We start from the raw sequence: 24,635 nt of genomic DNA, 5'->3' as shown, positions 1-24,635 counted from the left end.
CACACACACACACACACACACACACACACACACACACACACACACACACAGCACATGCTCCTGACAGCATGGATCACCCCATATGTGAAGACCACATGCCCTGTACCTGGGGGGCGGGGAGCTTCTGCAGAGAAAAAAGAATGGCACACTGTCAGTGCCAAACTCTGGCACTGGCGGTGGCCAAGAACTTCTGACCAGGGACATCTAGGGAGAGCCAACGCGGTGAGAAGCATTTGAGAGACCAAAAGATTAAAAACCATCAGTTATTATTAATAAGTTTAAGGCCTGAACTAAGGCTAGCTGGGTGGAGAAGTCCAGCAATGCCTGAGGGGAAGAACTGCCTCTGTCTCTGTGTGTGTGTCTGGGTGTCTGTCTGTCCCTCTCCCTTTCTGTCTCTCTCTCTCTCTGCTTGCCAGCCTGAGGATCAGGATGTAGTTCTTAGCTACTTTTTCAGCATCATGCCTACCTGAGTACTGCCATGCTCCCTGCCATGAGGTAATGGACTAACCCTCTGAAACTGTTAGCAAGCTCCAAATTTTATGCTTTCTTTTATTAGAGACAGAGACACAAAGGGACACCGGGCCTGGCATGGGCCTTTGGAACCTCAAAGCCCAGTGACACCCTCTTCTAAGAAGTCTATACTTTTTACTCCTTCCAAACAGTTCTTCAGCTGGGGACAAAACATGCAAATGTGTGAGTCTGCGGGAGTCATTCTTACTCAAACCACCACAGCAAGTTATCATTTTTACATAATAAAGTCGCACTAATCCAGTACTACTTGTGCTGTTGATTAATGTGTTGTGCCAGAATCGCAATACCCCAAAAGACCACCACCAGGAGCCGTGTCTGTTGCAAACCACATGAGGATCTTTTTATTACAAATTACAAGCTGCAGCTCACCGAAGCGGTGAGAGCTGAGAGCACTGTGCTCAGGTTAGTTGGGTGATTTAAAGATTCTGGTCCCTCCCAGCATGCCCAAGGCAGGAGTGATTCCTGCCTGGCAAGCATCTATTGGTCAAATGCCACATTTTGAATTGCTTGGCTATAGGAAGGTCTCCAGACCATTAATGATCTGGTGTTCCTCCCTAGGGGGATGGGCCAGTTTCCTAGCAACTGTATCTCTAGTGAGTGGTGTCTCTTCAGAGCAATAGAACACTGACAAAGACAACTGGATTTAGAGAATATTAATCCTGGTTATATAAGAAACTCATTTACCTAATTAATGTCTTGCTTTTGTTATATGGTAGTAAACACAAGCTTTCCTTTGCCCCTGAGAAGGTGACCAGGGTTCCAAACTTTAAACATAGAGGCATTAAATGTCCTACTACCCAAGTGCTCATGCCAGTTCCCACAGAACAGAGGAGGGAGAGAAATCAGCCACTCACACTGACAAGCACTCCTTCCCAGAGCTCAGGTAGGGACAGTTCAAGGGTTATGTGGTTCTTCTTCATTTTTGGACTTAAGGACTAGTGAGGAATGTCAGATGAGACAAGAATCAAGCTGGGAGCTGGAGAAATGGCTCAGAGGTTAAGAGCACTGGCTGCTCTTCCAAAGGTTCGGAGTTCAATTCCCAGTTAACCATATGTCGACTCACAACCATCTGTGGCGAAATCTGGTGCCCTCTTCTGGTGAGCAGGAATATGTGCAAGGCAGAACACTGTATACATAATAAATAAATCTTAAAAAAAAAATAATCAAGCTGGGTGTGCTGGTGCACACCTTGAACCCCTGCACTCAGGAGCCAGAGGTAGACAGGTGCTGTGAGTTTGTAGCTAGCCTGGTCTGCACAGTGAGTTCCAGGCCAGCCAGAGCTCCACACTGAGACCCTGCCTCAAACAACAACCACCTTGGGGCTCAGAGATGCTCAGAGATTATGAGCACTGGCTGCTCCTTCAGAAGGCCAGGCTCTAGACCTAATATCCACATGGCAGCTCACAGTCTTGACTCCAGTTCTAGGGTATCTGATGCCCTCTTCTGTTCCCTGAGCAGAAGCACATACAGTGCAGTTACAGACAGGCAAGGAACACATTCAAACACGGGGCGCGACGGAACTGATCACCAAGGACCCGAGCACTATTCCGAATAGGAGAAACAACAAAGTTACTCACTCAACCCAGTGACAAATACCTGACACACCATGAAAACAGCAGAACTGTCAGGCTGTTTTGCACAGTGATGCAAGTCTGTGTTGTGCTTACTCTACATGTACGTCCAAAAATAACGTCTTGGACAGACAGAACTTGCCCTGTTGTACCATGGTGGAATTTTCAAATACTTTAAGAGAGCAAAAGGCTCCTGCCCATATATCAAGTCACAAGCATGCTAGTGCAAACATGACTCTGCCGTTCATCTGGTACTGCACAGGCTGGGGTACCGACTTGCTCTGTAAGCCGGTTATTACCAGTCCAAACGACTGTTACCAGCCAGAAAAGTTAACTACCTCTTCACAATTAAGAAGGTTCAGGAACAGAGGCTGGGAAGATGATTTCAGTAGTAAAACGCCACTGCTCTGTCACCAGTCAGAGCTCAGATCCCAGCACCTGTTTAAAAGCGCACTGCAGTGGCACAGGCCTGTATGAAACACTAGGAGGCAGAGACAGGAGGACCATCCCACCCACACTCTCGTTCCTGGCCCCCTGGCCAGACAGTCAAGCCAACTGGTGAGCCCTGGACTCCTGAGAGAGCCTGTCTCCAAAGACACCCAATGTTGACCTTTGGCCTTCAAGTCAGACCTGTGCATACACATGCGCTCACCCTTGCACGGGCAAACACACATATACTACTCATACATAAAACAAAAAATGAATTTTGTGGGATCCAGCAGTAACCTTTCAGGTTTGGTCCATTCAGTAAGATTTTCAGTTTCATGCGTGACCAAAACTAGTATTTAATTTTTTATTTTATCTTTAAATATAGGTGTTTTGCCTACAAGACTGTATACCACATATGTCCATGTCTGCTATCCTTTGAGTACAGAAGATGTCAAATGCCCTGGAACTAGAGTTCTAGATGGTTGTGAGGCACCATGTGGGTGCTGGGACTTGAACCCAGGTCCTCTGGGAGAGCATCCAGTGCTCTTATCTTTCCAGTACCCTTAAACCAGCTTTTTTTTTTTCTATATTACTAAAGGTGATTAAACCTAAGGTTGTCAAATAAAGCAAGTCACCCTGATCTCTGAACTGTTACTTCATTTAGCTGGTTAGCAGAACCAGACAAGCCAGACGGCCTTCCCTGGGCCTCTGGCAGTGAGTGTCTACAGCACTGGGTTTGCTCTTCCCACTCTGCACTGGCTGGTTCTGTTGAACGTAACAGCAACAGCAAGCACTGCTTCCTCTCTGTGTCAGCGTCTTGCTGGTTGTTAGTGACACTCTGAAGAAGGGTTACAGAGTTACAGTTACAGAGGCAGCAGCATCTTTTTTAAAGTTGAAGCTCTCAAAAGCAAAAACCAGACAGGAAGAAAACTCGATGTTTAAATAAGAACAGCCTTGGGGCTGGAAGCTGGCTCAGTAGGTTAAAGTTCTGATATGACCATGGGGACCTGGGATGGACCTCAGCACCTCAGGTTGTGAGCAAGGCTGTGCAGAATACACTTAGAAGTTCAGTGCTGAGAGGCAGAGACAGGTAGAACCCTGGGTCTTGCTGATCTCAGCCAAATCAGCAAAACCCAAGCTCAGCAAGAGACATGCCTTAAGGAACTAGATAGAAAGCAAGCAAGCAAACAACAAACCACCCTAAGTCAACCACACACACACACACACACACACACACACAGTGTTAATTAAAATGAGAGATTCAAAGAAAAAGAAAACAAGCAGGAGAGTACTGTATGAAATGTGAGAGGATTGTGAAGGCCAAAGACGCAGCTGAGAGAAAACCAGCACTGAAGAGAGCTCAGCTGTGCACAGCGCTGTTTTTCTATTGTTTGGGTTCTGTACTTCACTACATAGTACAGGCTGACCTGAGCGCTCTATGTAGCCAAGACTGGCCTTAACCCTGAAATCCTACATCTAGACCTACCCCACAAATGCTAGGATTGCAGGTATTCATGAGCCAGCACATCTAATTACAAAAATACTTGGAAAAGGGAGGAAGTCCAGGTGTCACCATGTAACGTGGTGGCCTAAAACTGCTATAAAGACTACATTCTTCTTGAACTCACTGGGATCCTCTTGGCCCTGCCTCCTGAATGCTGGGATTAAAGAATGAGCCTAGTGGTCATTACTATCAGTGAAATGAGAAAGAAGAAGCGATTTGCTTGACATTGTCACTAGAGGGTGCTAGAGTTAAAGGGAGGAAACAAGGACTAAAAAAGATCATTCTAATATATTTTGTCCTGGAAGAAGTGATTATATTTTTCTTTATGTAAAAACCTTCAAATACTCTTAGTAGTTAGATATTTAGTTGAGTTTATCAATATTTTGGAATTAAAAAGAAGTCGGACCTATCAGCTGTCATACTTTTAACACAGCAAAGAAATTGCCTGGAGAATTTTACAGATCCCAGAGGTCACCCCCACAGGACGGCAGATGCTGACCAGGCTGTGCGCTTAGGTCAACCAGTATCTAGAATCTGCCCGTTTGCCACAGGGCAGAGAACACATTTGCTGGGTAAATGCTTTAGGCCAATCAGGCTTCATTTGGTTCAGCTCAGCTATTATGTTAGACAGCATTTCATTTGTTGAGAAGAAGCTGCCAGGATTCTGGCTCATGATGTGTAGTCTTCTAAAATCTGGACCAGTTACAGCAAGAGCAGCTTTCTAGCTTCTCCTGCTTTACACACATATGCCACCCGCTGTCAGCATCCTGCTGAGGCTCAGGATGCAGAAGGACTGGCGACAGCTCTAAGCTCACAGGATCTTTTGCACAGGAATAACAAGGCTCTTTGTCTCTGAGCTGGAGCTTCATGTTCTCCATCAGTGTCTATGAAACCGAGGCTAACTTGTTAGCTTGCAGCTGGGTAAAATCAGTTCTCTACTGTACAGAGACCCTGGCAGGTGGGCTCTGTGATGCCCTGAGGGCCTTTCCTGAAATCCAAGGCAAGGGCCAACTGCTCTTATCAGTGTTTTCCTAAAGCTTCCTCATCACATTTTAATTTATTTACGGGGGTGGCACAAGCATGCTAAGACACACATGTGGAAGTCAGAGGCCAGGCTACAAGAGAGGATAATCCTCCAGTACTATGTAAGTCCTGAGCACTAAATTCAGGTCAACAGTGTTGGCAGCAAGCATCTTTACCTCCTGATCAGCCCCTTCAGTGATTGTATAAACATATAATGCCCCATTTTAATTTTATATCTGCTTTAAAAATAGTGTATAGTGTGGCCTTTATTTTCTGTACAGAAGCAGTAATGATAGACACTTCTACTATACTATGTCAGGCTTCAAAATACCATTATCTAGGAAGGCTCACAATAGGAAAATGTTATTTATCACCATTTGGAAGAAATACTTTTAATTGTTTCACTGGTGTCATAAAAGCACATCAGTATCTAAAGGAAAAAAAAAAAAAAGGCTCCTATGAAATGCAACCGTAACTACTGAGGAAGAGATTCACCAGAGACTCATGTGAACCTGCGACCCACTCTTCATTTTCTACTAAGCGTTCCTCACGCTTGACAGAGAGGTGTGATGCTAAATAAATAAAACACTAAGTTGAGCAAATATAGCCTTGGCACGTGCCAGCTTTCCCCAGTACCTCGGCCGTGGTGAGGAAAACCTTCTCCGTGATGTGCCTCATTCCACAGGCCACTACCCCAAGAGCAACTCCAGGGAACACGTAGGAATTGTTGCCTTGGCCAGGAAAGAGAGTCCGTCCATCTGGAAGAGTGACTGGATCAAAAGGACTGCCGCTGGCAAAGATTGCGCGCCCCTGCAACACAGACACACACGCTACTGATGACAAAGATAAGTGCAGTCTTTGAGAACAAACGCACTGTAACGGGATCACCCACAGGGGATCTAAGGAGTGTCTAACACGTAACTCCTAGTGAGCCCAGGTGCTGGGGTGCTGGTGCTGCCACGGGGTGGGATAGGGGCTGCCGGTCGCTGTTCTCTGTATTAACCTGCCCAGGGGTGGGCACAGCACAGGCTCCCCTAAGGCTGCCACTCTTTTCTCTGCAGTGGTCCAACCACAGGCCCAATAACCACATCTGTAGAGGCTTCCAACTACTGGTAGCTGAAGAGAAAATCAACAGGTTCCTAGAGGGTTCAAAATGGCACGCTGGGTTATAACTTTAATGTTCAGCCTCCCAGTACCTTTCCATGTTTTACAATACAGAGCATTAGGTAAGATCTTAAGAGCCAAGGTCATGTGTTTCCAACACACTGACAGTTTAAAACACAACTATATAAATGGAGCTAACATTATGTATGTTATGGCAGGAGCCTCTAAGCTAACAAAGACCACTGAGATACACAGAGACAAAATAATTAATTACACACTTGCTTATCAAGGGTCTCCTATGTGCAAAGTACTATACTACAATTCTGCTGCTGTTCAGAAGGCTATGTTTTCTCCCTGGTGGATTGAAAGCTACAGAAAAATGGAAAGAAAACTCAAGCTGTAGATGAGATAAAAGATTATCTGATGGATGGAGACTGATTGCCATCCCAGAGAAGAGAGAGAAACAATGGAGTGGCTCCTTGTCACAAACATCATTTGCTCCAGTGGTGAGCACCTGGCACACTGCTTCCTCAGTAGAGCCTTCAAGCTCTGGCTTGTATGCAGTGTCACAACTTTATGTTTTGTTTGCACTCTCTATATTTCCAAAACAAAAGTTTTAGATGCATGAAACTAAGCTTCATTTTTGTTATGATTTTTCTCAAGTCTTTGAAGAAAGCAAAAGGCTTTTTGCAAACCTATCAGTCAAATATATGTTACTACAAAAGCAGTATAAAATTAACTGTTATATTTTTACAACAGTGAAGTACTGAGCACTGAGGATTCTGTGCCAGTCTGGCTGGGTATCAGCAGAGCTGCCCAGATCCTTCTCCACCCATGGCATCACAACCCAAACCCAAAATTTAGCTAAGCAAAAATTAAACTGTGGTTTCATTTTGAATGCTCCAGTGCTTGGAAACAGCTCATTAAAGATATCTTCATAACCACCTAAAGCTAAGATCTTTCCCTTTGATTTTTTTTATATTTATATCTTACTTTTCAAGTCACTCCATGAAAGTTATCACTAAAATGTACAAAGTTGACTTATTTATTGAAGGTGAGAAAGGCGATTCAACAATGAAGAGGAGGAGGCGGTCACGCCTCTGGTCTCACACGTCTTTCACTGACGAAGTGAGTCTGATATCAGGAGTGTGTGATTAACACCTGGTGTAGACTAGGTTTCCTGTAAATTCACTTTGGGCATTCTAGGCTTCCTGCAATTACCCGACATTCACCTGGGTTGCTTTATAGCACTGCTCTGCAGAACACTCTGCTTTGCTGGTTGGATTACTCAAAGCAAAAATGATAGGGCGTTCATTGAAGGTAGCCATATCCTTGAGAATTTGTTCTGTGAAAGCACCGCCAACTGCAGCAACTCCTAAAAAGGAAACAAGAAACGGGATTAGGGCTGTCATTGGTTAGTTCATCCAAGAGGCTGAGGCCCCAAAACAATGAGATATGGCAACTCATTTCTAACAGGCCCTAAACAAAGTACAGAATGTTCACACAGAAGTCTAGTGATGAAACATTGTTGTCAAGGCCAATAATCTTTAGGGTTACAAATCAACAAATGCCTTTATAAATCACAGACAAGACACTAGACTCACAATACAGAAATCCTAGTCAATCCTAGAATTCTGGTTATAAGTGTTTGTGTCAGGAAATTAAACCATGTCTAACACGTTCTTCCTAAGGAATTTTGAGTAGAATATGTTAACTGTGTCTTTATAAGACAAGTTTAACTCTCATCTCATTCCACCGTGAAACTGAAACAACTACTTGCTGGAAGCAGAATAAAGCAACTAACATAATGAAGGTGAAAGGTAGCAAATTTACTGAAGGAATCACTGCATAAAACAAGACTGAAAGCTTTGTAAAGTTCTTTGTGATTCTGAATCATTATCCTCAATATTATCAACTATTACAACAGTGCTTCTCCAGTTACACACGATTGAAAGACGACGGGCATACACAGGAGTAGGAACAAACTGTCACAACTTCCTTTGAGATTTTCAGCACAGAAGTTAAACACATTAAGCATGCCAGCTATGCCTTTGTACAGCAGAGTCTCATAAGGCTTGGGCTGAGCTGTCCTGCCCTCTGTTCTCCACTTCCCAAAGCTGGGATGGGATGGCAGGTGTGCACAGCATGCCCTGCTGCACACTGCGCACCACACTGTGCACACGAGGTACTACTTAAATACCCGAGGAAGGATGCTACGTGAGGTGCGAGTCCTGACTTCTAGAAGGACAGAGCCCCTGAGTCTCCGTGAGGCCGGTATACTGCAGGCGTGGCCCCACACAGCGTAACTAGAATTCTGCAGGCAGGGTTCCTCACGGCATGGCAGCATATGTTGCTATGGTTCCTCATCGCATAACTACTGTACTACAAGCAGGGTTCCTCATGGCATGACTAGGACACCGAGGTCACAGTCTGCCGTGGCATAACTAGTATACCGCAGGCGCTGCTCCTCATGGCAAGGCTGTCCCGTGCGCCACAGGGCTTTTTACTACCATCACTGAGCTGTACCCACTAGATGTCAGTGGCCTTCCCTTCCCTTTCTTCCTCCACACCCCTTCACATTGATGACAACTAAAAACTATCTCTGGGCACCACCCAGTGTTCTGGGTGTGGGTGTCTAGCACATTCAAGAAGGGCCGTCTACCTGCAGCAATGAAGCCTGAAAAAGACCGAACATGGCAGAGGTTAGCAGGCTGGCAGAGCACAAAAGCCACACACTTGAGCTCAGCTCAGGAATAAATGTTAGGAAGGCAGAAATGAATCACATCTCAGTGCCTATAAGGACCCCAAAACTTCAGTGAGTCCACTTTCCTTCTGGTTTCCAAAGGTCAGAATTTGTAAAAAGCAAAATAATGCTAATTAGCTCAAGTTAAAGGGGAAAAATGTTTACCTATGAGGGCAGTTGGCTTTATCTTTTGAACAATGGCTTCTAGGTTCTTCATTTCTTCATGTTCATGGGCAAACAACTCTTTCTCTTCCGTGAGAGAAGCACGTTTCTAAGTAATGCACAGGAGAAGCAAAATGTGTGGGTTAAAGGCACATCAAATATTATACACTGTTACTACCTCCTGTCCTACGCATGGTTTTTGTTCCTGAAGCCTCTTCTCTAACAGTCACTTTGTCCCTTCTGGTTTTTCTTCTTCTTTTTTTTTTAATTTAAAAAAAATTTAAATTTATTCACTTTACATCCTTATCATAGGCCCCCCTCCCTCGTCTCCTCCTGGTCCCACCTTCCCTCCTTCTTTCTCCCTAGTCCCCTCCCCTAGTACTCAGAAAGGGGGAGGCCTCCTCCCCTACCATCTGACCCCAATTGTATGACTGCCTGCATCCTCTTCCTCTGTGGCCTGGGCAAGGCTGATCCACCAGGGCAAAGGATTAAAGGGCAGGCAACAGAGTCCATGTCAGAGACAGCCTCTGCTCTTCTTACTAGAGGAACCACATGGAGACTAAGCTGCCTATCAGAGCAGCTATATCTGAGCAAGGGTCTGTGTCTTCTCCAAGCATGGTCCTTGGATGGTGCATCAGTCTCTGCGGGGTGCCCTGGACCTAGATTTGTTGGTCTTATTGTGGAGCTCCTGTCTGTCCCCTCTGGGTCCTTCTATCCTCCTCTCTCCCCAACTCTTTCATAAGACTCCCAGTGCTCTGCCCATAGTTGGGTTGTGAGTCTCAGCATCTGCTTTGATCCCCTGCTGGGTGGAGTCTTTCAGAGGACATCCATGGTAGACTCCCATCCTGTTCCCTCCTCTCAACCACTTCTGGTGTCTCTTCTATTTGCCCTCTGAATGGGAATCAAGCATCCTCTCTAGCGTTCTTGTTATTTAGGTTCTTTAGGTCTATGGAGAGACACACATGGTTTATACTCACTAATAAGTGAATACTAGCAATATAATACAGGATAACCATACTATAACCCTTCTCGTTTTTCAAGACAGGTTTCTCTGTGTAGCCCTGGCTGTTCTAGAACTCATTCTGCAGACCATGCTGGCCTCACACTCACAGAGATCTGCCTGCCTGTGACTCCCTAGTGCTGAGATTAAAGGTGTGCACCACCACTGCCCAGCTTTGTTGTCCTTTCAGCCAATATTTGCATGGCAGACAGTGTTTCAGACAGTGGTAAAAAAGCTCTGATGAGAGCTTTGAGACACAGGCCAAGTATAAGAATTGCTATTTCACATATGAGGACACAATTTCAGAGACTTTAAGCGATACAACTATGACAGGGATTGTCTGGAGCTGCCCTTCCACTACAGCATAGGAACACCCTGAAGCTGTGGCTTTCCAAATGCTGGATGCCAGTCTGAAGGCAAATTGTCAGGCTGGAAGCTGGTGCAATTTCCTTGATTTAAAGTGTGTGTGTGTGTGTTCATGTATACAGTGTATGGGCAGGTCAGAGACAACCTTGGCTGCTGGTCCTCACCTTCTACCTTGTTTGAGACAGACCCTCTTCACCACTGCGTACCCCATCAGCCAGGCTAGCTGACTGAATGCAAGCTTCCAGGGGATCGGCTTCCACTTGCCATCTTGCCATATGAGTTGATGGAATTATAGCCATGTGCTTTTAAGTGGGTTTGGGGGGTTTGAACTTAGGTCCTCATGATTTTACCCATGGAACCATTGCTCCAGCCTAATTTTATTTGCTTTTAAAGGCAAATATACAGAATCCTAGAAAATCGAAAGCATATGAACCCATTCTGCTTGTTTCCTTTTCTGTAGACCAGTAGAGCAGAACCAGCACCGCACCAGGTCACAGGGACTAAAGAAATGATGGGAACATGGAACATTATCGACTGTGATAAGAGCTTCTGTGAAGAGGAAAGGAATGGAATTCCAACCATTTACAATTGTGGAACATTTTATCCTAGTCTGCTACAGACTGCTATTTGTGTACCACTGCTTTGCATTAGAAATGTGACACCAGATTCGGTGGCTTCCCAAAAAGAGTTCACCACTGGTCACTGCTTCTGAGAAGCTTTCCCCTCCTTCCCGCTCCTGTATCAACATGCCCTACATCGGAGGCGCCAGGAAAACAACGCTCCTTGGTTCATTTATAATCAACTATGAAACTTCCAGTTCACACCCACTGACACAGAGGACACGAGCAATATTTTCTGAGTTGGAAATTTCAGCCTGTTTTTTGTTTGTTTGTTTTTTGGTTTGGTATTTTTTTCAAGATAGGGTTTCTCTGTGTAGCCTTGGCTGTCCTGAACTCACTCTGTAGACCACTCTGGCCACCTGCCTCTGCCTCCCTGAGTGCTGAGAGTAAAGGGGTACACCACTACACCCAGATTCTTATTCTTTATGTTTCCTTAGAATTATTCTAATTTCCACTCTTATCAGGAAATACCAAATTGTTCACTAAAACTCCTATGTGGTCACTGTGTCTTATGATTAATCCTAAATCTGAAAGTGCTTATTCAATAGAGACTTCTTTGATACTGGAGACTGAGTCCAGGCTCCACACAAGTGAGAAGACAGTTGAGGAATTAGAAAGTGTAGCTGTTAAATGATTTCAAACCTTTTTTTTTTTTATTCAAGAACAGACTGCCCCTTTCTTTCCAATAAAGCAAAATAAATTTAGCAGCACTGTTGAGTTATGCGCCTCTAGCCCCCATAAATTAATTGCAAACTGATTAATAGCATGAAAACACAGACTATTTTCAAGCAATTCTTTTGTGTTTACAGCAAGATTTTTAATTGCTTCTTTAAAACATTTTTTTTAAAAAAACTATGACAATACTGAAAAGTTTATACTTCTTATAAAATCTGGGGACCTTCAGGGCACTCTTACTGAATTGCTCCCATGTTTACGTCTGTTAATATCACAGACAGGAAGCATTTCATTTTCATAGCTCCGTCACAAACATTAGGCAGTACACTGGCATGGAAAGAAATGAGTGAGCCTAATGATAAGTTCTTAGTCATAAACAGGAAGAAAATAGGCAATTGGTATATCACAGAATTTCTCTCAAGTCAGTTAGAGATGTAATGAATCCAATCATTCCCAATCCTGTCCTCTCTTCCTATGTCTGTGCTCTCTGCTATGTAACTCTGCAGGTCTGTCCACAGAAAGCAGACGAAATAAATGCTTTTCAGCTCACCATGTGGTTATAGCTCAAAGAACCCACCCCCAGTTAAAAAGAATTCTTCTTATACCTAACTGTGAAACGGCATAGCTTCTCCCAGCCTACATGAACTATGCTCAGAATGTAAGTGAGGCTCACAACAACCGCAACATCAAACATTGTACTAACAGTGAAAAACAATGGTGTGTGAATGCCAATTCTGCATCAGAACGTTGAAAGACCCTAAGTGGACACAGCAAGTTCGGGGTGTCTGTCTCTTCCTTCCCTGTGTCTTTGAACTAAAGCATGGCTTGTCCTGGTCACTAAAATAAGGGATAGAACAACAGCAACACCCTCAGTTTTATTTTTTTAATGTCCTCTGAACTGGAATACATCTATGTTTCATGCACATGCAATGTCATTACACTAGGTAAATATATTTCTTTAACTGATACAATAATATCCTAAATACTTGAACTTGGTCATTATTTTTTAATTTTTTGATCTCTTTATTTACTGTTTTACAGCCTGATCCCAGGCCCCCTCCCTACTTTCCTCCCAGTACCACCCTCAATCCCTGCTTCCTCTTTTCAGAGAAGGGGAACCCCCCCCAAGGGTACCAACCCCCCCTCTCACACCTCATGTCACAGCAGGATTAAGTGCACCCTCTCCCACTGAGGCCAGACAAGGCAAGAACTGGTGTATCCACCTGCCCCTTTGTGCCTCTGCCATTGTTTGCAGTCTGCCGCTGGGCCACCAACATGGAGCACAGTACAAGGCAAATGTTGACCCATCCTGAAGGCAGTTTAGAGCCACACACAGCAAACAGCAATAGCCTGTCCACTCTGACCCAAAGAGGAGTGAAAAGAAACCACTGTCGTGTCATTAAGATGTTACGATTACTGAGAACACAGCTTTAGGCTACAACACTAGAGTAGCTTCAACAATGACTCTGTGTGTTGCCATTCTTCACCCAATGTTACCATAACAACTTTAGAAGAAGATGGCTTCTTTCCTTGAAATGGTTTAATAATATTAATGCTTCTGCAATCATTCTGCCTCCTCAGCTCCCTTCCTGGTAGGTGGCAAATATCATCTTGCCTTATTAGAAAGCGAAAAGCAATTCTTGTCGTGGAAAAAAAAATTGGAATCATTTGACAGTTATAGTCTTTAATATCTAAATCATTTGTGAACAATTTCTGGAAGCAGTATGAGCTAAAATTCATGGTTAGTTTGAGTCTTAGACAGTGAAATTTCCAGTAAAGACAGCAAATAAAATTCTGGATAGGGAAGGCATATTCCTGGAACAGTAACTCAACTGCAAGCATTCTAAACAAAACATGATATAATTTTGTCTTGCTACTCTCCACAAAAATGCATACCCGCAGTTGCATTTGTAAAAGCAAGAGTGTTTCTGTGGCCCTAGGCGACAAGTGCTACAGAACTCCACATTGCTTCTAGCCTGACCTCTATGCTCCAAGAGCATAAAGGCCAAGCTACATCCACCACTTTCCTCAGCTATCATCATCTGTCCAGAGTCTCTGCATTAAACACAGCAATCACTAAGTGGATGCACCCTCACTCCGCACTGAAAGAGAAATGAGGAACAGAGATAAGGCAGCGGTAGTCATGTAGTATTCTGGCTTAGGTGGCCCAGCAGGCTGCGGGTCTGGGTGACCAGCAACAGATGGCTGCTAAGTAAGTAACAGGTAGCAACCGCTGTGTGCATCAGCTCTCCTGTTTGCGGGTGAACCCGTGGGCAGCACTGTGGATACACAGCATCCTTTCCTAATGCAAATCTGCATCACAAAAACTTTCCCAAAGCTCAGCATGAACCTCTTTCTCAGGGATCTGCTCTTCGGGCTTGTCTCTACACTTGAGAAAACTTGCCTAACTGCACTACCTTCTCTAATAAAGAAAAATAGATTTCAATGGGCTCTATCCATACAGAGGAATGTTACAGTCCTGAAGGATGCTGAGAAAATGGCCACCACTCAGAGGACAATAAACTGTCTGCCCACTGGCACTCTGACATGACTTTCCACATGAAAAAATGGAAAATTTTAAATGTTTAGGAAAGTGTCTAGATAACAAACTCAGATGTTTATTGTTTTATTACATATTTACTTATTTACTGCAGAACTGGAGATAGATCTCAGGGGCTTAATATGCTGAGAAAATGCTGCACCTCCATGCTGTAGCCATACCTATGTTGCATTATTTTATGTCCAAATATTGGAAACTTTCCTGTGAGATGGTAGGGAATTCTAATTATCTGTCAGCCATTCTCCCCCACCTTGTTTGTTTTTAACTATTTACTTCTATTTTCTAATTTTTAATGGTAACATTTCCATTTTAGTCTGTAACATGACTACGAAGTAAAGGCTATACTCCCTAGTTTCTTTGCAGCCAAGAGTGGCATGACTACATCTGGGCAGATGGGAGAATGGGAACTGCTGAATTTCTGAGTTGTGTCCTTAGTAAGCAATGAGGCAGAGCATCCCAGTACCATCCGGACCCCTCAGTGGCTGGCAGAGGCAGCTGTGAAGCATCTTGCTCCTGGCACAGGCTGAGTCTGTCTATACTGTGAGATGATCCCCTTGCCTCCTCTACCACCATGTCTGGGGGGGGGGGGGCTCTCCTGGTACATAGTTTAATTTAAAAATGAGTTTCTTCATGTGAATATCTGAAAACAACATCAAGGAGACTTTATCCTAATAAGCACTTCTCTTCCAGGAGAGCCAATAACTAAACATCTACAATCAAGAAAGAGTCTGGCTGGGCATGATGGAGCACACCTGCCAACAGTAAGGCAGGTGTAGAAGGCCAGCCTGGGCTACACTGCAATACCCTGATGTAAACAACAACAGAATTGTGTCTACACAATTTTAAGATTTGCAATATGTAAGTTCTACCATGCTACTTTACTTACATAATGTTTTCTTCTCAAATTTCTTGTTGTAATTTCTTTTTTGTTGTTGTTCAATATTGTATCATGTAATATTGGTTGAATTGTATCATGACCTTTCATAATTTTTATACCTGAGAACAGGTATTTAGTCATAACAGCTTTTCCTTTACCAGCTAGGAACCTTGTAGTTTTAACCTGTTCTCATAGGCCAACGTTCATTCCCTACAAACAAGGAGTTCCCCTCTGAACCCTCAGGTGTCCTCATTCACCTTTTGCCTCAGGACTTAAACTGCCCTCTGAAGACACAGAGGATCTTGCTCAGTGTCCTCTTGTGTACACAGCGGACAGCTCAAGTACAGACAGGAAGTACCACAGTGAAAGCACACAAACTGTGTCAAGGTATATAGTTTAAGATCAATTTGCCTATGCACTAGATAAAAATAGAAATTGATTCCTTTTCTTTTGATTACAAACTAACAAGTAACCACGCATATGTGAAAATAAAACCAATATAAATTCTTAGAGCTGATTTTTGTCAACAGCTTAGATGACTATATTCAAACTAGTATAAACTGCTTTACTGCTAAAAATAACATGCAAGAGAAGGGTTGGATTCGACTAAATATGGACCTGAAACCTGAAAAGAGACTTGGGATCTGAAAATGATGTAATCTAATGTAATCACATCTTCTTAATGTGGTGTAAGATTATCCAACATGGCAAAATAAGGAAACATTAATTTAGAGTGTTGTAATCATAGCTATAAACTGCAGTCAATATGTTGTTTGTGACAATTCATTGTCTAGGAACACTGACAACGTCTATTTTGATAAATTGTGCATCGATGTTATTTGTGAAAGTTTTTACAGTATTTAGAAAAAGGAGAAAAGCCCACTTAGACACAGCAGACCTCTGGGGGCTGTGGGTCTACTGGTCCCTCCCGCACTGTGGGATTGAGCCCTTCGACACTCTCCAGAGTCCTGCTTTCTCCATCTATGAGCTGGCTGGATAGCTGACAATGGCCAAACAGATGAACTATATTTGAGCTTCCAAGGCTGAGAGAGCACCAGTAACCTAAGGGAAAATGGCCTCTTCTGCTCGGCTTCCAGGGCTAATTCAGTTCTAACTCAGCTACTGAGTGAGGCCTTGGGTGTCTTTTCACAAAGCTTTGAATGTGGTAAGGGTACAGAGACAGCGCCATACCACTGTGCTCAGCAGCCTGATTAGGTCTTCTCATCTTTTAGGGACTTCAACTTGGACCAAAGTGGGATTCATGGCTTTGATATAGAAAGAAACTTCAGACTAGCCAATTTTAGATATTTAATTGTTTTAAAAAATTATTATTATTGTTATTATTATTATTGTGTGTAGGGGGTAATGTGTATGTTAGCTACAGTATGCACACACTACAGTACAGTGGAGGCCAAACAACAGCTTGTGAGTTGGTTCCCTCCCTCTACATGAACTCTGGGGACTGAACTGGGGTCACCAGGCTTGAACTACAAGTGGAATTGCCTACTGAGTCATCCCACTGGCCCATAGTTGTAAATTTTATTAAAGATACTTTATAACCTTAAGCCTGAGTGTTGGGAAAAAGACAGGCTTGGGAAGAAAGACACACCTGAGAGCATGATGTGGGCTTCTCCAAGAAAACTCACCCAAGTATGGGCTCTTTAAGGTAGAGTCACAATTGTATTAAAATTAAGCATAATACCCTTTGATGTCACTCAAGTTAGGTTTTTCATGTTCTCTCTCTCCCTTGATAAGTGAGATTCTAGAGTGGTCCCAGGGTTGCCTTGTACACAATGATAGCCTAATACAGTAAAATCAGAATGTTCTTGGATTGAACAACAAGTTCAGTATTTTTTTTTCTTCATATAGAGAGGGATTCTTGAAAGATTCCTAGAAAAATACAGGTTACAGTCAGGATGAGGCTGTAAGTAGCTGTGCCTTGTGCTAGCTTTCTTGCTTCTCCACTGGGAGAGCCTTCAGCTGGATGCTTGGCTGAGACATTCCTCTCCCTTCTGTCCCCCAGATTTTCCCTCTCATTCTAGCCTGCCTCAGCTTCCCTGCCAGGTGATGAGAAATAACTAGCTGGTCTTGAGAATCAGAGTTCTAAATGATCAGTCACAATCCTGTCAGATACACTTCTTCAAGACATATATTTTCAGAAAGCTACAAAATGATGCATTCTGACAGGGGGAAATGAACACATAAGTTTACAGTCACAGATTTCTGATAATATTGTGAAAACAACCCAAGATTAATGAAAAACATTTATGTACTTAGGACCCTCTAATTTCCACAGAATGCAAAGCAAATCATAAAGAGTCATAAAGACTGTACTGAACATCTCCAAACTGCTCTAGTATATGCCTTTAAATAAATCTGTCGCTTATCTCCATGAAAATGGAAAGATGTGTTTTATTACAGACATCTTACTTTATTAATCACAGAAACCACTGGCAGGTCCTGGCCATGGAAGCCTGAACTTGGCAGAATGTACTCAAACTAGTAAGAAGCATAAATCTCCAACAGCCCAGTCCCCATGGATTTTTTTTTCCTGGTGTGACTTACAAATGCTGACCAAACACTGAAAGACGGCCAGGAAAATTATGGAACAGTAATATTAGCATTGCTGAAGGGCTCTACTGGACACAACAGAACCAAGAGATGAAAAACAGTGTGCTGAGTATTTTCCATGCCATTTTCATAGGTGGTTTGATGGTGAGGTTTAAAGAAACAACCAAAACGGAGCAGCCCTGTCTACTTCTGCTGTTGCCTGTAACTTTCTACTCTCATTTTTCTAAAGTTTTCCTCATTCCTGGTCCCCCAAATAAAAACCTGATTTAGACATACTCCTATGCCAGCGACTTGAGCTATATATAGAAAAAGTCTCTTTTTTCCTTTGCTAAAGGCAGATAGTAGAATCTGGGGGGGTCTCAGATGGGCTTACTAGGTTCTGTGTCCACGGAATTGGACCAAGGACACACAGACATGGTAGAAATAAGACAGCTGATTAACAAGAATGGCACTTCCCAGCAAGGAATTGTGTGTGAGTGTGTGTATGTGTATGTATGTACATGTGTGTATATGTGTATATATATTTTGTGTGTATGTGTATGTATATATGCATGTACCTAATGGCACTTGTGTCTGTGTCCAGCAGATTGAGCTATCTGTATCATGATAAGCATTTTTTCTGCATATGCTGTTACATGCCAGCATTTGGTAGAAGGGGTTTCCACTCTTTTACTCTGTCAGTGGTTGCTTTTGTGCATGCACACACTCGAGCTCACACGTGCACACGTACGTACATACACGTACACACACACACACGTACACACACACACACACACACACACACACACACACACCCTACTCTCTTACCACTAACAAAGCAATGGTGGACATTTAATAGAAAACATTCCTCCTTCCCTCCCTCTTTCCTTCTTTCCCTCCCACCCTCTCTCTTCTTTCCTTCCTTCTGTCCTTGTGCCAAACATATTAGGGATAGCTAGAAATTTCTTTGTCAGGTTGCCTCTTTAATCTCTATTCTCTCCTAATTTTGTGCTGACTCTTAGTACAAGAAGATGCTACGAGATTATGCTTGCTTTTAAAAATATACCTAAGATTTAAGATGGTAGGAAGTGAACTCCACCAATAATAATTCTGCATGTTAAATATCTGTAGTCATTGTTTTCTGTTAAAAAACCCATACATATAATCAAAGACTGTTGTTCTTATGAGTACCTACAAACGCACAGTTCATCTTCCATTTGAATTGAAAAGGATGAGTTATCAAACTAGATACTTGTATCTCAGCTAGAGTTCCACAGCAGGTATATACTTTTAATCAGAGCATATGTAAGTGTTAGCCAATGATGAAGTGGTGCAGGGCCACTCTTAGATTCTGACAAAACAAGAAGAAGAAAGAAGAAAGAAGAAAGAAAGAAGAATGAAGAAAGAAGAAAGAAAAAGAAGAAACAAAGAAAGAAAGAAAAAAAAAAAAACTAACCAGAGCCTCGAATTCCTCGCCCCAAACATTTTTCAAAAAGTAAATACTATCCTGTCATTACAGCATAACATATTCACTATCTCTTTCTACAGGAGCTAATCATTACACTGTAAAGTAACACAATGAAGTACATCGCTTAGAAAAAAAACAAGCACGTTGCTGAAGTCAGAAATCACCTCCAGACCAGCCGACTACATGAACGTAAGCTCACACTGTAGTTTAGCGGTCTGTCCAAGCACTGAACTAGCTCATTAGTGGAAGCCACTTAAGCAACAGGCTGGGTATGGCCCAGCCTGTGCTGTGGCCTCCTGCCCTCTTTGGCAATGCTCGGCCAGTGACACTGTGAGATTGCTAAGCCAACAGCCATGTCCCTCACATCATTCTTTCTTGTTTTCATCTGGGGAGATGTTTATATATGTGTATTTTTAGTAAGTACTGGCTTATTTCTACTAAAAGGTATTAATTTAGGTGACTAAATCTACAGCAATTACTTCTTTCTACAAAATACTAAAGTAGGATATTTGAGGATCATCAGTAACCAAATAATTGATCCCACCTACACTAGTGCTGATTAGTTACATTATTTATATATTTATTTTGTTATATATTACTGACATTCTGTAGCACAAAACTCCTTTTGCACTTATGGCTATAGGCAAATAGTAGGAAGGGCTACAGCCATGACATTAAAAATGTAGGCAGAAAACAATATTGATACAATAAAAACCACCTGGTCTAAGGATGGTAACACTCTAAAGACAAGTTGGCATACCTTACTTTTGGGCTTTGGGGTTTTTTTTTAAGTCTTTAAGGTATGAAAAAGTTTCACCAAGAAAATGTTCTACTTTGAGTCTCATGATTCTTTTAATAAATTATGAACAGGCCCATTATAAGCTAATGAAACTATTATTCATAGAAGAGAAATAAGGATTGACTGAAGATGAAGAACAGTAAACATAAGAAAGCAAGGCTATGCTAACTTTCCAGCTTGTCTACAATTCGTAGGCTGCTCAGTTTCCAAGGGACTAATAAGGGGGACAGGGACTGTCTCTGACATGAACTCAGTGGCCGCCTCTTTGATCACCTCCCCCTGGGGAGTACAGCCTTATCAGGTTATAGAGAAAGATGATGCAGCCAGCTTTGATGAGACCTGATAGGTCTCATATAGAAGGGGAGGAGGTCCTTCCTTATCAGTGGACTAGGGGAGGGCATAGGGAGAGAGGAGGGAGGGTGGGTGGGGCTGGGAGGAGACGAGGGAGGGAGCCTCAATGGGGATACAAACTGAATAAATTGTAATTAATTAAAATTTAAAAAGGAATTACAATGGCTAAGAACTTAGAGTATACAACAAAGCCCTACAAAAGCAAGTTTTAGGGTGAAGGGGTATATTTCAGTGGTGTAGCATTTGCCTGTAAAGTGCAAAGCCCTCGGCTTAGACTCTAGCATCAAAAAATAACTGTAGTAACAGCAATATAAAGTTGAAAGCAGTTAATAATTGTCTTCTAAATCTTTCAAGACATCATATATCTAAATCAAGTGCTATATAAAATATGCATTTTCATTTTCATCTGACATGCCAAATCATTTAGTATGTCATTTTCTGCTCTTTGAAAATAATCTTAACTATTGTTATTACACTGTAGCTATTTCATAATCTATTTGACAATTGTATTTTGGAAGTATAGCAAATCACCATTAAAATTAATATGTGATCAAGCATAACTACTGCAAATATTGTCTCAATAATATCCTCACATCTGAAACAATGTATCTATACTAATTCTAGGACAGATTTCCTAGAATGGAAACTATTGGCTCAGCAGTATAAACTTTCAAAAGCTCTGGATACAACTTTCCTGAAAGTCACACTCAGGTCACTTCCATACTGTACTGTGGAAGACACAGTGTATCACGGGTCAATCTTCACATAAAAGGGGGACTGTGTGCATTTTATGGCAGTTTGAGAAATGCCAGGTGGAGGAAGTAATACGCAGCCAGGTTGCATACCTGTCCCTACTAGGTCTGCACAAGAAGCACACAAAGGAGGCTCTTCTGGCACCATAAAGGGTAAACGGGACTCATGCTGATAGCCTTCAAGAACGGAGGCCAAGTGAGGTGAGTGGGTAGCTCTCCCTTTCCCCTGCCTCCTACCTCGCTGTGTGTAACGGACAGGTCTCCCCAGCCTGTGCTGTGTGGGCATCCCGTCAGCGTCTGTGTCCAATTGCCTCCACGAAACACTGAACTCTGGCAGACTGATGATTCAGAGCTGTGACGGTTCTACTCATACATGATGGCTATTCCCGTGACAGTTTCCTCCTTCACTCAGGAGCTTATCAGTAAATGTAAATGGCACAGCTTCTGTGCAAGTGTGTGTGTGTGTGTGTGTGTGCGCACACACGCACGTTCACAGGTATGCAGGTGCACACGTGTGTGAAGGTTCACGTGGTAGTCCAAGGACAACCTCAGGAATAGTTCTTTACTCGCCATTTTACCTATCATTTCCCTGTTTCCGACAGGTTCTCTCACTGACCCAGAAACGTACCCAGTAGGTATGAGCTTCAGGGATACGCCCGTCTCAGCTCCTTGGCTCTGGGATTAACAGCTTGAGCCTGGGCTTGGACTTTGAAATTTAGGTTTGGGGACAGAGTGCAAGCTCCTCAGTGCTTTCCTGACTGGTCCCCTGTCCATAAAATGTTAATCTTTATAAAACACAGCGTCTTAAGGGGCAGTGAGAACAACGCGAGGTCTTTGGAATGGTCATTAGGACAGGCATACGCGTGATTTTTTTTTCTTACCTTAACTATTAGTCCTTTTGAGTCAACCAACCATATTTTTTCTATAGCCTTCTCCTTTGATAGACCTTCCTTCTCCATGGCCATAACGATCAGGTGAGCAATCCCCAAGGCAGCCTAAAGGGAAGGTATGAAAATAACGACTGTAAAACTTGTTCCACACAGCTTATCGACAGCTACTCACCACCTCATTTGTATGTTAGTAAGGAACTGCAAAACAGCTCTGGCCACTGAGTTGGAGAGCGTTAGTTCATTAAATCACACTAGGAGCTAAGCATTTTTGTCATATTTGGGTGTACAAAATGACCACTATTTACTCCCTTTTAATTACAACACAACCACTATGATACAGTTTGCCAGTCAGGAGTTAGGCCAGTGACAACTCCTGATTGTCAGTATATCTGATCCTAGTTACACAGTCAAGACTGCACGAACTATATTTAACACAATCAACCTGTCAGCCTGGCTCACTGGACTGTCTGACTCCCTGTCAAGAACACACTCCTCCAAATGAACTTGAATGAAGAAGCCTTAAGATGCCTTAAAACTTACAGAATCTCATTTGGATGCGATCCTTGACTAACTAGACAGCAACATAAAACTAAAAGGAAATATGTGTTGCCCAATATTTATTCATTCTCTTAATTTAGGCAAAGAAGATACTGCAAATTTTATCCCAATATTAAAGAAGCCATCTTATTTAGAATGTGATGAAGTCTGTGATAACCTAGGACATGCCACAGACTTCATCTTTTCAGAAAGAAACCAGGGCCTGCGGGTCATCCAACCAGGAATATTGCTTTTCCTGATCAGAATCAGGAACTGACCCATGTCATTCACCAGGAATTTCTGGAAACACTGAGGGGCTGGAAACACTGAGGGGCTTACCAGAATAAAGGTAGCAAGTGAAAAATCTACAAAATGAGAAGCTAATGTATCAGCACTCTTAGGTAGGTTAGGTTTTAATTTGTTTGAAAGTGAATCTGTGATTATGTTCTGAATGTTTCTGTGTACCCCCTTTAGTTCTAGGTCTAATTTTAAACTTCAAAGAAAATGAAAACACGGTATGTACACATTTCTACCCATGGAACATTTTGTTTTGTTTATGAGCATATTAAGTTTAATTTCTTTTTCTCAAAATGACTATCTAGCCATAGTATTTTGTCGTTTTTGAATTCTGTAACTCTAGAGAGATTGAAAGTTTTCTCACAAGAAAACTAACTGTATTCTGTTTGGGAAGTGAATTAGCTTTCTTCATTTAAATGAGTATTAACAAGGACTTCAAGAAACTATGTAATTTGGCCTTATGCAATTTTCTTCCAATGATTTCAAATGTCTTGGTTATAATGTTGAACGGCTTTGATGTAGTATGGATCTTTAATTTAAAATCTTTCTTGAAATGTATATATACAGGTCAGACTGTGTGTGTGTCTGGGAACACTTTTGCCTGTGACAATGGGGAATAGGTATACTAACTTAAATACATTAAATGTATACAACACACATTGGAAACTTTTCATTCTGCATCAAGCCTTAAAAATGAATAACAAAGTCAACAGTAACAACTGATCTCACAAATATAAGGCACTGGAAACATTTTAACATTTCCTAAGTCTCCTACAATGATGTAAGATGCCTTAAAACTTACAGACTCTTCAGGCTACAGCTGTAATATAACACTAGGAGGGCATGTGAGACCTGGAGTAAGACCTAGCTGCACGTTAGTTGGGATGCAGTAAACGGCACACAGGACAGGTACCTCTCCAGCTCCCTGGAACAGCACCTTCTGATCAGAGAGCTTGTTCTTTGTTATTCGAAGAGCTGCAAGGAGACCCGCGACTGCGACAGACGCTGTTCCTAAAACAGAGAGAAATACCATTGAGTAGTCCTCAGTTGGATCCTGCCAGAGTCTAAGCCTTTATTCACATCATCAAATGACCACGTGACAGGACAACAGGGACAGACACAGAACCTATTTGTCTGTTCCCAAGCTGGCAAATGGTTATGAACATCAGTATTTTAGCACAGCAGGTTAAATCCTTAAGAACGCCTCAAGAAGGACATGCCGGGGCTCATTTTGATGGTGGGTAACAGCATGGGGTTGGGGTCTGCTTGGTTTCAGTTCTGGTTTTAGATTTTTAAGGAAGCATCACATGTAGCTGTGGCAGAACTTAAACTCTGTATGTGCCCAGGATGGCCTCAAACTTGCAACCCTTCTGTCTTAGCCTCCTAAGTGCTGGAATCATCACACACATATGCTCCCATGCCTGGCTTGAGTTTGGACAGGACGTAGATTTCAGTCTACCTGCTCACTAGCTGGAAGAATTTAGAGAAATAATTTTGTACATCTGTGTATGTATTTCACTCATTTGTAAAATGATTTTATTGTGTGTCACAGAAGAAGAACTGGTGCTGTTAAAATTTCCCCCTAAATATTCTTGAAGCTTTGAAATTCACTGTTGATCTCTCCCACACAAAAGATATGGCTGCTTAAGTGTTGGGGGGCAATGATGTTTCAAATATATTTAGAATTTCATGTTTAAATTAAAAAATAAGCATTACTAGCAATTAAAATATGTTTTTTATTGACCTTTTTTTTTTTTTTCGGTTTTCCAAGACAGGGTTTCTCTGTGTAGCCTTGGCTGGCCTCGACTCACTTTGAGATCCACATA

The 24,635-nt window shown here is 42.5% G+C and overlaps 1 protein-coding gene across 1 annotated transcript in view; it reads right to left on the bottom strand.

Moving 5' to 3' along the window:
* The window catches only part of Me1 (malic enzyme 1), a 101,097-nt gene that overhangs the window by 5,650 nt on the left and 70,812 nt on the right, over positions 1-24,635 (bottom strand). The window contains exons 5-9 of the mRNA XM_055602496.1: positions 23,723-23,820; positions 21,967-22,080; positions 9,071-9,176; positions 7,395-7,537; positions 5,695-5,868 (exon numbers count right to left, since the gene is read on the bottom strand). Of these exons, the coding sequence (XP_055458471.1) occupies positions 5,695-5,868; positions 7,395-7,537; positions 9,071-9,176; positions 21,967-22,080; positions 23,723-23,820 (635 nt within the window). The remainder of the gene's footprint in view (positions 1-5,694; positions 5,869-7,394; positions 7,538-9,070; positions 9,177-21,966; positions 22,081-23,722; positions 23,821-24,635) is intronic.

The sequence above is a fragment of the Psammomys obesus genome, unplaced genomic scaffold, assembly GCF_907164565.1.
Source record: "Psammomys obesus unplaced genomic scaffold, mPsaObe1.curated_primary_1811, whole genome shotgun sequence".
In the NCBI taxonomy this organism is placed as follows: domain Eukaryota; kingdom Metazoa; phylum Chordata; class Mammalia; order Rodentia; family Muridae; genus Psammomys; species Psammomys obesus.
This window is presented reverse-complemented; position numbering and strand designations above follow the sequence as displayed.